This window comes from Carassius gibelio, chromosome B22, assembly GCF_023724105.1.
Source record: "Carassius gibelio isolate Cgi1373 ecotype wild population from Czech Republic chromosome B22, carGib1.2-hapl.c, whole genome shotgun sequence".
Lineage (NCBI taxonomy): Eukaryota > Metazoa > Chordata > Actinopteri > Cypriniformes > Cyprinidae > Carassius > Carassius gibelio.
Genome location: NC_068417.1, coordinates 24,972,036 through 24,985,389, shown reverse-complemented (window position 1 = coordinate 24,985,389; position 13,354 = coordinate 24,972,036). Strand labels below are relative to the sequence as shown.

At 38.1% G+C, this 13,354-nt stretch overlaps 1 protein-coding gene across 1 annotated transcript; it reads right to left on the bottom strand.

Moving 5' to 3' along the window:
- Positions 1-519: 519 nt before the first annotated feature.
- On the bottom strand, positions 520-1,448 carry LOC127987017 (uncharacterized). The gene is made up of 2 exons (XM_052589288.1): positions 751-1,448; positions 520-615 (listed from the first exon to the last, which is right to left on the bottom strand). The coding sequence occupies exons 1-2, from the start codon at positions 1,446-1,448 to the stop codon at positions 561-563; spliced, it is 753 nt and encodes a 250-aa protein (XP_052445248.1). The 3' UTR covers positions 520-560.
- Between the last annotated feature and the right edge of the window lie 11,906 nt (positions 1,449-13,354).

Here is a 13,354-nt window from a genome sequence, read left to right as displayed (position 1 = left end):
CCTGGTGGTCTATACACAGTAGCCAGAGCAAGAGATACATTAGATTTCTTTTGCATGTCTGACAGAGTAACATTTAGCAGAAGTATTTCAAAAGAGTTAAACCTGTATCCTGTTTTCTGGGTAACATTGAGAATATCACTATATATTGTTGCAACACCTCCGCCACGACCAGTCTGACGGGGCTCATGCTTATAACAGTAGTTTGGTGGAGTAGACTCATTTAGACCAAAATAATCATTTGGTTTTAGCCAGGTTTCAGTCAAGCAGAGTAAATCAAAACTATTATCTGTGATAATTTCATTTACAATAACTGCTTTTGGTGTGAGTGATCTAATATTTATGAGCCCAAACTTTAAAAATTGTTTTTGTTCATTTACTTTACATTTTTCTGGTTTAATTACGATAAGATTTTTTCTAGATCCTACATTATATTTATATTTTGACCTCACTATTCGGGGAACAGACACAGTCTTAATAGGTTTTACAGCGCAAGTACCTTTAGCATTTAAGCGGTTAGAACAAAACTCATCATAATAGTTATTTGAGAATTGTCTTACTAGTCACATGGAGCGAAGTGTCCTGGAGATGTTGTCGGAGAGAAGCTCCGCTCCAATTCTGCTGGGGTGTAATCCATCAGCGCGAAACAGTCTAGGACGCTCCCAGAAAAGATTCCAGTTATTAACAAATAGCAGTTTCTGTTCTTTACACCATGACAACAACCATTCATTTAAAGCAAAAAGTCTACTGAACCTTTCGTGTCCTCGTCGATACGTGGGCAGTGGTCCTGACACGACGATCGTCGCCGCGGGCGTCGTGCTGCGAACCGTCTCGATCAGGCTCCTGAAGTCCCTCTTCAGCGTCTCCGTCTGCCGCAGCGTGGTGTCGTTAACCCCGGCGTGAAGCACGACCGCTCTGGGGCTCTCGCAGTCCTTCAGGATCGCGAGTATCTGCGCAGAAACATCGAGAACACGAGCACCAGGCAAACAATGAGTGTGCACTTTACCTTCGGCTAACGTAGCACTTACGTGTCGGACGATGGAGTCTCCGATGATCACAGCGTCGCGTCCTGTCTCGCGGAGGGGAGCGAAGCGGTTCTGGATGGAGAGCTCGAAGGCAGGAGGGGGAGAAGTAGTCGCCCGGGACCCGGCTCGCGTCCTCCGCTGTGGATGCACCCAGGGTCCGTGGTGTCCCGGCGTCGCAGTGAAGGACATCTGGGAAGATCGCGTCCTGGGTGCACCGGGCCTGCGCAGAGAAACACACGGAGTAGACGTGGTGGGACTGTTAACAGCACGCTGTATACTTACCCCGGACTTGTGAGCGTCGGCCCGGGATGATTCCAGCGCGGCTCTCCGCTCTCTCAGCTTGGCCTGCCTCTGTTCCAGGTCGCGAATCTGCTTCCCCACGGCCTCGAGCTCGAGCTGCACAGAGTGGAGACATTCATCCGCCATTAAAGCAAGTAACAGTGAGTACAGCAGTGGTAATGTGTGAGAATAGAGTATTAGCAATGTAAGCGCAGTTAGCAGCAAACACGATTGCTGATGCTAACTGGCTAAAAGCTAATAGCGGACCCGGGAGATCAAAATAAAACTAGTGATAGCGAGGCGCTCTGATTGTTTTTGTTGTAGAATACAATAGAGGATATATTCACGCGTTATATAAACGGAAACAATGATGTATAAAATTGATTTTTAAGTTAAAAATAGTCAATGAAAAGAATATAGTGACGGAGCTCAAACGCAGTACAGCCGTCAACAGCAAACAGCAAAAAAAAAATAAAAATATATATTTTCCACATACTGTATATTATTGTTGGTCCTCTATGCCCCGCCTTTCTGAAACGCGTAGATTTTTACAAAGCTCATTGTTCTAAAAAGCGAGTTGTGCTCTGATTGGCCAGCTGTCCAGTACATTGTGATTGGACGAATACCTCAAGCGTGTGACGGAAATTTTACACGCCTTACTATACTGTGATGCCATTTGTCAAGGTGCGACGAGACAAAACCAATAAAACCCATTATAAACAAGGATTTTGTTGCATCCAGTGAGCACATTATTACTGATTATAATAACTTATACTGTCTTTTTATGTGTTGCGCTGCGTATCGCGTCGGGTAAACATAAAACCAATTCTCCATAAAATGCATCACACAGCGTCACACACTTCGGGCAATGCCCTCCTTGAGAATGGCATGGCCGGCGGATTCAACGAAGGAGCTTTAGGCAACCACATGTGACGACCCCAGGCTGGACTGCGCTCACCCACGGTCAAAGCCGATCTGTCGATCCACAGCGTGAAGTTGATGTACTTCCTCAGCGATCAGCACGGATCAGCTCCAAGCATGACAAAGTGGATATCGTCCTCTTTTGAAAAAGGCCAAACAAAACACACAGCATCTACACAACATGGCGCAAGTGGGAACAGCGAGATTCAAAGTTATACTTTCTTTCTTTGCGTAAACATTTGGGTGGAGTTATGCAAATCTTCCCACACAGTGATGTAGATGTAGGGCGCGCGTTTTTATGGTGGCTTTTTAGGGGGGGCTTAATACTCCAAAGAGAAAGGAAAAACTGAAATCGCATAATATGACCCCTTTAAGGCTTTTACACAGCAGAAATGAACACAACAGCCAGTCACTATCATTTGCACGGAATATGATTCAACCCAAATGTTTTTCATCCATGTTTTAATATTAAACACACAGTTTTGTCATGCATCATTTCATGTAATATTTTTGTTGTGAATTAATTGTTATATATTAAATGATATTTTAAAAGATTGATTAAACACTTTTTATTGCACATGTTTGTAGTTCTAATTGAATCCTCGTCCAATGTGTTGTGGGAAATATTAGCCGTTAGAGTGTGCATCGATCTGCACTTTGAATGCTAACCGGAAGTAGTAAACCAGCCAGGAACCTTTGGCATACTTTTTAAAACATACTATGATTTTGAACATACTAATGCTATTTTCGAATACTATTTAGGACGCATAGTATGTGAATTGTGACGCAATCAGAACCAATCCTACTATCACGAGCTTGAGAATTTAAAGTGACAGACACGTGTGCGCTGAGAATAAACTGATGATATATGTCACACACAACAACTCTTGATTATGATTACGCCTATGAACATTTGGGGTAAGTAAATAAATAAATAAACAGTCTGATGTGAGGGCCATGTATGCAAATGAGCAAAGAAATGTCAAATTTGCATACATTTTCAGTGACCCCCGTTGCTGTCTTCCTCCCAGCGAACGCTGCCATCTCCTCTGACAGCTCGGGCCATTGTCCAGGCGCTCCGTTTTAAACATGGCCTGTCAGAGACAGTGAGTCTGATGAGAGGTGACAGCAGATACAGCCTGAATGACTGACCGGCCACTGACACACACACACAGACACACACACACACACACCAAAGATGTGCTCTGGGCCTAGCTGAAGTCCTGGAAGAAATACAGAATAAAAGCCACTCAATTATGCAAATGTTTCTGTTAATTTAATCAATTACATGTTGACTGTACATCAAAAAATATACAAGTAACCTGGAGGTGTCATATGTAAAGAGGCTTTTGATTGAAGCTAGAACAAGGGCACAAAAGCTATCTCATAAGATAGTATGTGCATAGACAGGCTGTCAGTCAAGATTTTCAGTCAAAGACATATTACACTCTCATCACACACCCACCCACCCACCCACCCACACACACACACACACACACATATATACGTACAAAATGCATTTAATTAAATATAGGCATATTTAAGATATTTATTTACTCTGAATTATTAAAACAAAATACATCTATCATTAAAGTCATGGTTATATGAACACACCTTGGTTAAGGTGTTTTGCATTTGGATTCCCTCTGCTGGACTTCAATGGCAATGCAGCAGGATCAATCCTTGCAATTCTGCTTAATTTATTCAGACCGTCTCTTATAGTCTGACCCCGATTAAATAAACTAGAAAGCTACTCGGTTCACAACTCAGTTCTTTAAAATGCATGAAGCTTTGGCTTTATGGTATTTGTAATTTAAATCCGATTAAAGTGGGCTAGCATTTCCTAAATGCAAATTTGAGGATAATGATTTGATCTGCACGATTAATATATTCATTTATGTTGTAGGTCCCCACCTTGCATTACGCTATTTAATTTAGATGAAGTCTTGCCTGGAGGTGATGAATTTTATTAGCCAAATATATCAGTGATAATGTCAAATGTCTGGTGGGCTGGCTGCCATGAAAGAGAAAAGGAAAAAAAAATTAGATTTCAACACAGATAACAAAATACAGTACTGGTTTTTATTTAATGCAAGCAAATCATATGCTTTCATCTATATACTTTATGAACAATATTGTATAAATGAATGTATAATAAATTTAATTTAAAGGAAAATATATTAATAAAAAAAACGATCATTAATTGAACCTAATAGTTATTTCTATCACAAATAACAACTGATAATTTAAGCAATTTTTGGTGTAATTGAATATCCATACTTTAAAAAATATATAAATAATAATTTACTTTTAACAATATTGTATAATGTATATAAATGCATGATTTTAATCAGGAAGATTTAAATTATTATATTATTATAAAAAACGGACAAATACATAAAATACATTTTGGTGTAACAATTTAATATTTATATAGTTTAATAAAACAGTAATATTGTAATGTAATATTTAACCCACACACATTTTAGTTTTGCTTCAGGACACAAAAAAAATCCATGTTTTACATTGTCTAAAATGGATTTATGGATTTACTTATTTTTCACCTTGCATGGTTTTGTTTATGTTTTCTGAGGACGAGCATGGGTCACATATCCTGTCCATGTCGGCACATTACTAATTTGTCTGCTTCTGCCAAATGACAGATTAATTTGTGTCAAAGTACTGTAAAGTTTGATTAGACACATGTCTTTTCACAAAAAAAAAAAAATTTTTTATTAAAATAAAAAATTACATTTTGTGTTTTTCCAACGCTTTCTTAGACCAATTCGTACGTATTTTATGAGGTGACTAATTCGTACAAATTTGTACGTCCTCACTCATACGATTTTATACGATTTGTTAAAACCCCAGTGTCAGTTATGTTTAGGGGCGGGGTTAGGTGTAGGTCATTCGTACAAATTCATGCGAATTGTGCAACTTGTAAAATACGTATGAGTGTGGTCGTACGAATTCGTACGAATTAGCCACCTCATACAAAATGTACGAATTGCTGTGAGATCAGGCTGGTTTTTCCACTCCTGTTCCCGACTGTATTCACTAGTTGTAGACTACAGGACATCTTGCGGACTCTAGCCAAGTGCTTCGGTCTCGATCTACAGAGGTGTGTGGAGCGGATGTAATTTTATTTGACGGCTGCGCAGTTCACCTGAGGCGTCAGCTGCTGCCTGACACGCTGAGCATTTAGGGAGCTAACACATCTATTATATATACATGAAACCTAACTTGGGCACGAACAGCAGATGTTGCCAAAGATGCAAGTTTTGTTGTCGGCTTAGTGCAGGGAATTGTATAAATAGGACACGTTGGATGCCCATGTGCATTTGTATTGCTTGCAAATGGACACACGTGCATAAACACCCCAATTTCAAGAACACGCAAGGCCCTGGACGAGATAAGAAACAGCAGCGAATGTGGCCGGACGGTGTGGGAACGGAGATATTGGCCGCAGTTGAAGACCTGGCTGCGAGCTGTGCGGACAGGAAACAGATTTCGCTCTTCAAACACAGCGTTCCTCAGCCAGATCCAGTGAGTTCGCTGCCAGCCACTGTTCACAACCAGCCTGGCCACAATCACTGTGAAAACCCATTCTGTTTGTTGTGTCAATGTGCTGTACCAAAAGTAAAAAAGAATAAACAACAACAACGACAACAAAACATACAAGTCTAAAGTGGGATAGCTAAGGGGGGTTGGGTTGCCCACATGGGACAGGAGCCATCTCAAGCTGGACAGGTTCCCCATCATATGGCAGTCTAACACACAAGCACATGGTTCTTGCTGAACATGACAGCCACAACAACTCTAAAGCCAAAGACGCGACGCTAGTTCTCCGTGCCATTTTGGAACGCATGGATGGCTTGTCTTCAGTTGATGATTTGAGATAGCATGCGGTGTCTTGAGTACCGATCCTTTGTCTGAATGTTTGATGACATCGAGTCTTGAGTGGAGCCAAAGATGTCATGCAAAATAAAAGAACAATGCTGTTTCTTTCATAAATTATGGTTTATAAATAGAATTCTCGCTGCGTGTGGTCACCATTGAGAGTTAATGGACCACAATTAGCATCTTAAACTAAACTCTTTCTCCTAGAGATAAAAAAAGAGAAAAAGTCTCACATTGTTGTACAGAGGAATCCTGGATGGAGGCCCTCAGAAATAGCTCACAAACCTCTAGCTCTTTTGAGCAAAGTCTATAATTAAAAATTATTTTGGGTGATTAAGCTGGAAAGTGTTTAAACATTGAAAAACAATGTAGTAAAAAACATATTTATAAAGTTACAAAAGATTTGTATACTAAATATATTTATCATTGAATCCTGAGAGAGAGAAAATGCTTCACGGTTTTCACAAACATTTTAAGGAGCACAAACGTTTTCTGCATTAATAATAAGAAGAAATGTTTATTGAGCACAAAATCAGATTGGAGTAATTGTTGCTAAAAATTCACAGGAACAAATTACATTTTAAAATGTTTTAAAACAGTATATTAATGTATTAAAAGAGACTTTCCCCTCAGCCAAAACTATATGTGCTCTGGACGAAATAAGAGATTAATGTGACTAAAGACTGCCCGTTAGATTTATCCAAAACAAATTATTTCTTCAGTTTAACTACTGTAGATACATCAGAGCCAACGGCAGATTCCAGAAGATCTAGCTGAGCATCTACAAAAACATTAAAGAACATTTTCAAACAAATGTTATCTTTATTAAAAAAAAACTTGTAAAACTACATTCCCTGACACAAAAACAGTATTATTTATAAAATTATAGTGTCTTTGGCATTCGCCATGACACTCGGCATGAGAAATACAGCAAGCGGAGTGATACAAACGGTGAAATGTTTGGAGTTCTGTAATCTCTAGATTATCCCACCGCCGGGAAAGGCTCTCAGCCAATCAGATGTCAAACAGGGGCGGACTGGGACAAAATTTCAGGTCATCCCATACACCCACAACAACAACAAAAAAAAAAGTTTAAATCCCTAGATTGGGACTGTGCAAAATAATTAAAGGTAATCTCTTGAACTTCCATTTTTTTTATAGTTTCTTCATTTTCCCTGATCTCTCTGTCCCTCATGTGTGTTTACTTTTTTCACTAATTTTTACCATGGTTTAACTTTAGTAACCTTTGTTTTGGTTATTTTCATAAAGGTTGTGTTGTTTTCTGCCTTAGCTCCCTCTAAACCTGTGATAAAACCATGCAAATATTTGTCTGCTAAATTCCTACTCTTTACAATTGTAATCATGTCCTTTTGGTAGGTGTCTTCTACTTCTAACATTAGCTAGAAGTTTAATGTGTAACTAAGTAAACAAAGACACAATTACAATAGTAGTACTATTTACAGATGTACCTGACCTGCACTTTTTTAAGTCCTGATGATGCGCGGAGTGTGCATGAAGTGAATAGTTGCCAGTCAAGACTAACCGAATCATGATTTATTTGAGTTTTATTATTGAATGGAGAATTCGTAAATTAATCATTTTAAACAACAACAAAAGTAGTGCAGGCCAGATTTTCCCGCCAGTCCGCCCCTGAAATGTTAAACAAATATTCTGAGCGGAACTCAAATGTTTCATATCACATCTCCTCAAATTATGCTGTCCACATTCATTTTAAAGTTCTACACTTTCGCATTTCTATATATCTTTGTGTCTATTTGTATTTGTACTTGTCCTTGTCCAATAATCATTCCAAGACTTAAGGCCCGTTCACACCAAGAACGATAATTAGATAACGATATCAGCATCCACACCAGCGGACGATATCGTCTGTTTATTCTAAGTGCGTCTGTGCATTAAATTCTCGAACACTTTATAGCAGGACAGATTCTGATTGGGAATCAATGTTTGTATCTTTCATCAACTGGAAAAAAATCGTTCTGAAAGGGATTCCAAGGATATCGTTTCTATGTGCCTTTATCGTTATAGCTGTGGACTCAGCTATTCTTTAAAATTGAGTACGATTTTTTACCATATCTTTATCATTATCTATCTTTTATAATTATTGTCCTTGGTGTGTCTGGGCCACAATACTGACTAATGCATTTAAAGAATCTAAATTACTGCCCCTCCAGTGAATTGATGCAATAATCTCAGTATTATCAGGACGCTTGATATTTAATTACTCTTTATGAACAAATCAATAATTCAGAGGATCTGCTTAAGAAATAAAATCTTCATATACTTCATATGGTAACAGCAAAAACTCTCCCACTGTCAAAAAACCCTACAAAATATAATATAGTATATAAACTTAGGATTTAGTTTTTTAAGAAGTTTTCAATTAAAAACTTTCAGTTTGATAAAGTGTGAAATATTAGTGCCGCTTACTACATTAAACTTTATGCAGGAATAATGACTGTTACCGAACAGGTTTCCTAATCACTTCAAAGTCAATCAAACAAATAGCCCCGTCCCAAACTTATGCTGTTGATCGATGCTGCTATGTCAACCTCAGTCGAGCCCCAATATTTACACTTTCTGAGAATTTTGTATTTACAAATAACTTACTTAATATTTATCTCTCTGCACGTAAATAAAATATTTTACGAGTAAAACATTGAAAAAAAGGACTAAACTAAAATATCCTCAGCGTTTTTGGCAAGTAGGGAAACAACAAGAACAAAGCCAGTTGTTCATGAATTTTGTCTAGGGGCCAAGGGCCAATTTTTCTAAACGCAAATGCCAAACCTAGAGGCAAGAGGAGGATGATGGGATTGCAGCAGTGGCCAGTTGGAAACTGCATTCAAGACGGGCTGCAGAAGCCTGATAGCGCTCCAGCCAGCATTGAGTGACCAGGGCCAAAAGAACGCTGGCCCTTCCCTGACACAAAACTTCAAAGGTGAAAACATGTTCTTGCGATAAATAAAAAATAAGATTAGACCGATTCTGATAGTGGGTTGTACTGTCTAAACATCTGAACCTGAATCCTTTTTGTATCTGCCTATCCAGACGCTGCACCTTTCCGCAGCAGATTGCCAGGCCCCCTCTCTTCGCCACACATCAGTACCCAGCCTGCTGCCTGCTCCCTGAAGGATGGACCAACACCTGCTGTTGGCAGGCACTGCCTCCCCCTTCCTCGTTTCCCCGTGCACTGTCTTCATGAGCTCCAGTGCTTCAGGGTGAGATACCATGGGGGAAGAAAAGGCTTTTGGGAAGAAGGAGGGGTTCGTTGAGATCCTGCTTGCTCCGTTCAGTTAAACCGGCTCAAGGTTCTTCCTCTTCATTGCCCGAAGCCTCTGGTGTTCCGTCCATATGGTTGTCGCATCTTTTCTTTTCTAATTTTTTGGTCTGGGTGGATTTATTGGATGGTTGACCTGACCTGCATACATTTAGGATGAAGGGGTGAAACTAACCAGAAAAAAAGAACGGAGGAATAAATATAGCATGTGGTGAATACGCAGTCATGCGCAAGAGTCAATGAGCCTCCATCTTCATTGACTAATGGGTCATATTATGGTGCAATAATCCTGCTTCACATTAATTCACAGAGAAGTTTGTTTATTCAAGAGGTTGTCGGTTAGTTAAAAAAAACTAGCAATCAAACCGGAAAAATCTGAAAGATTTCCTAATTCTTAATTTAGTGTTACTGTAGCTCAACTGGTAGAGCACTGTGCTAGCAAGCAAGCAAGCGCAAGGTTGTGGGTTCGATTCCCTGGGAACACATGATATGTAAAAATTGATAGCCTGAATGCACTGTAAGTCGCTTTGGATAAAAGCGTCTGCTAAATGCATAAATTTAAATGTTTACATTTTTACATTTAATTTTGTTCCAAACATGCACGACATTCTTTTTTCATGGAACATACAAGAAGACACACAACATTTGAAATTGTGCATATGTAAAAACCAAAACTAATATAATAAAGCACTGCAATTTATATATTACATTAAATATAATTTGTATAATCTGCTTTGCTTTTTTGGTCACCATTCGCTTTTATTGAATAACAAGAGCAGCACCAACATTCAGCTAAACTTCTTCTTTGCAATGAAACGAAGGTGAGCAAATAAAATAAAAAAAATAATTTCTACATTTCTATAATAATAATAATAATAATAAAATAAATGTAGCTATCAATTATAGTGACTTCATTAAGATTTTTCATTAATGCATCCTGAATTATTCATGTTCGTACTGTTTCAACGTATTACATTTAAATGTGAGCTAGAATAAACATGGATATCAAGATATTCTGTCTACTTCCAGTCTGAGTAATTGGGGGTTCAGTGATAAGATGGAGTTTCAGCAGTCTTGGCTCTCAAAACCAGTGTAAAGAAAACACATGAAACCTAATGAGATTTATGAGACCAAACACAAGTTTGGAAGTCCAGAGTTGTTGCCAAAAACGAGAGAAAAATATAATTTAGTTTTTCCTCCTGAGGCTATACCTCAGAAAGGCCATTGAGCTCTTGCTAAGAGCATCTGCTGGCCTATGCTAATTTCAGGCCCAAATTTTTGAAGCCCAGTATGGAAGAGTCCTTTGGCTATATTTCACGCACGCATCTAGGTTAAAGGACAAGGGGAGGTTGAAATGACCGAGTGGACACAAAGGCCAATAGTGGCCCTGATCTTTAAACCCTACACAGGGGAAATGTAGGACGCTGGATGGAGGAGCAAAACTGAGTTAATATTTTAACGTTCATGTTCAACGCCCTTAACCAAAAGAGAAAAAAAGATGGACATTTGAGTTTTTACAAACTCACATAACCAATTAAGAACATGTACTAATGAAGTTAACTCGTTTCTTCTGACAGCTCTCCTTAATCATGTCATTTAACCACTTTTACCCAGCATCTGTCTGAAGGCAGTATAGAACAGCAGGAAAATTAAGAATATCTGACGTTAGCCATTGTTGCTTCAGCATGGCTAAATGCAAACCTGATTATTGGCAAATCAGGCTTATATATATATATATATAAAAAAAGGCCTGCATTTACCGGAATAGGTCCAAAAATGTCAAATAATTCAACTTTAATTTTTTTCAATAAAAACACAACACGCATATCTATTTCGAAATGTACTGGATTGCAAGAATGACCCCGAATACAATCGCAGTTTCGCTTTGTGACTATGTTGAGCGATGTGAGCAGAGGGAGCGGTTTAGACGCATAATTGAACGTTTAAAGAGGACAAGCTTGGGGTAATTACGCTAATTAAGAGCAGTAACTAATGAAGCCATCCCTCCTGCGACAGAGTCACAGTCCCTTGTACCATTACTCGCCATTAATCTTCCATAATCACCTATGTCGCGCGTTAGGGACATTCAGGCAGGCACACAGCAAAGCATTTTGTGACAGCCAGCCAATGGGAGGAACATTTGAGTCCTCACAATGACTTGTAATATTGCCCAACTGGACTGAAATGCTGAAATAATAACGCTTTTAAGAGTATCGTTCACAGGCCAGGCGTACTAATTTACTGCTGTCCTGTAGCACTCACTGCCAAATAAACTGGTACACACTGTCTCTTTCCAAAGTGATTTGAATGGTTTCACTGCAGGGCATTCTGGGCATGGACCACCACTCCAAAACAATCCTCAGTGGCTGCCATCCAGCTTCCACTACATTTTTTTCCCCCTCACAGTTCGAAATATATAAGTGACAGCACAGAGCCAATAGTGTTTTACATAATAATGAACAGTGATTGGATGATGACTGTACAATTGCATTTTCATCTTGACTATGCTACAAATATTAACGTTATGGATGCAAATACGGAAGTACAATCAAAGTCTGAGGCATGAAAAATGGATCACTGATCAAGAAATCAGTTAAATAAGAGAAAGCACTGGCCCCACCTGGAAAATAGTGTTTTAAGAGAAATTTGATTTGAAGATTAATGACATAACTGATGTATGACTTTGTCACTGAAACATAACCTTGACAAATCATTAGTGCTTTCAAACAATCAATCGCGATTAATCGCATGCAAAATAAATGTTTTTGTTTACATACTATATGTATGTGTACTGTGTTTATTAATTATGTATATATAATTACACACATATACTGCATATATTTTGAAAAATTTACATGTATATACATTTATATATGAATGTTATTATATTATATATGAATATATTTCAGTTAAATTTATGCCTTTAGCAGACGCTTTTATTCAAAGCGTCTTAAATTGCATTCAGGCTAACAATTTTCTACAATCATGTGTTCCCTGGGATTCGAACCCCCAACCATGCGCTTTAACTTTTATTTTGGATGCCATCGTTTGTCAGAACTACGATTTTACATATTTCGGTCAGCTGATGAGAGCTTTATTTATTTTAGCTAAACAAGTTGACTTACAACAGCTATTTGATGGTTCAAGAAGAAATGTACAGTGGCAACCAAAAGATGAATGTCCACCAAAACTGCATTTATTTGATCTTAAATACAAGAAAAACTGTAATATTGTGAAATATCATTACAATTAGAAATCGTCTATTCCTGCGATGACAAAGCTGAATTTTACAATTTTCTGCTCAAAACACATTTATTACTATTATCAGTGTTGAAAAAAGTTGTGCTTCTTAATTTTTTCTTTTTTCATTAACAATATATTCAAAAGTTTGAGGTAATTGTGATTTTAAAAACAACAAGAAATTAACTTGTTGTTAATTAAGGGGTTAAGAAAGAATTCATTAAACTGGTAAAAGGGGACAGTGAACACATTTATAACGTTACAAAATATTCTACTTCAAACATTTTTCGATTAACTTTTGTACTACTGATTCAGCAACTTATGTTTTCTAAACAGTTCAGCTCGATATTTCACATTTGAGCATGACTGTGTGAAATTTATGCTATATAACAAAACATGAACATTTTAAAATGGCAGCTGAATGAACTGATTTGGCTTAAAAATAGCTCTATACTAAAACTGTTCAGTTCTCATTCTTCTCAGGGCTAATTTTTTACATTCACTAGGCAGAAGAAACTTTGCGTTCACTCACAAAACACGTACAAATACAGTCACATCCTCCCACCTATTTCTTTTGAGTTCAGTCGTGAAAGTTTTATGTTCTCTCTTGCAAAAAACCAAAAGTTTTTCCTTCCATCTAATTATTTCTGTAACCAGTTTTGTATTTTCCCCTCGTTTTCCCTCAGTTTCCCTT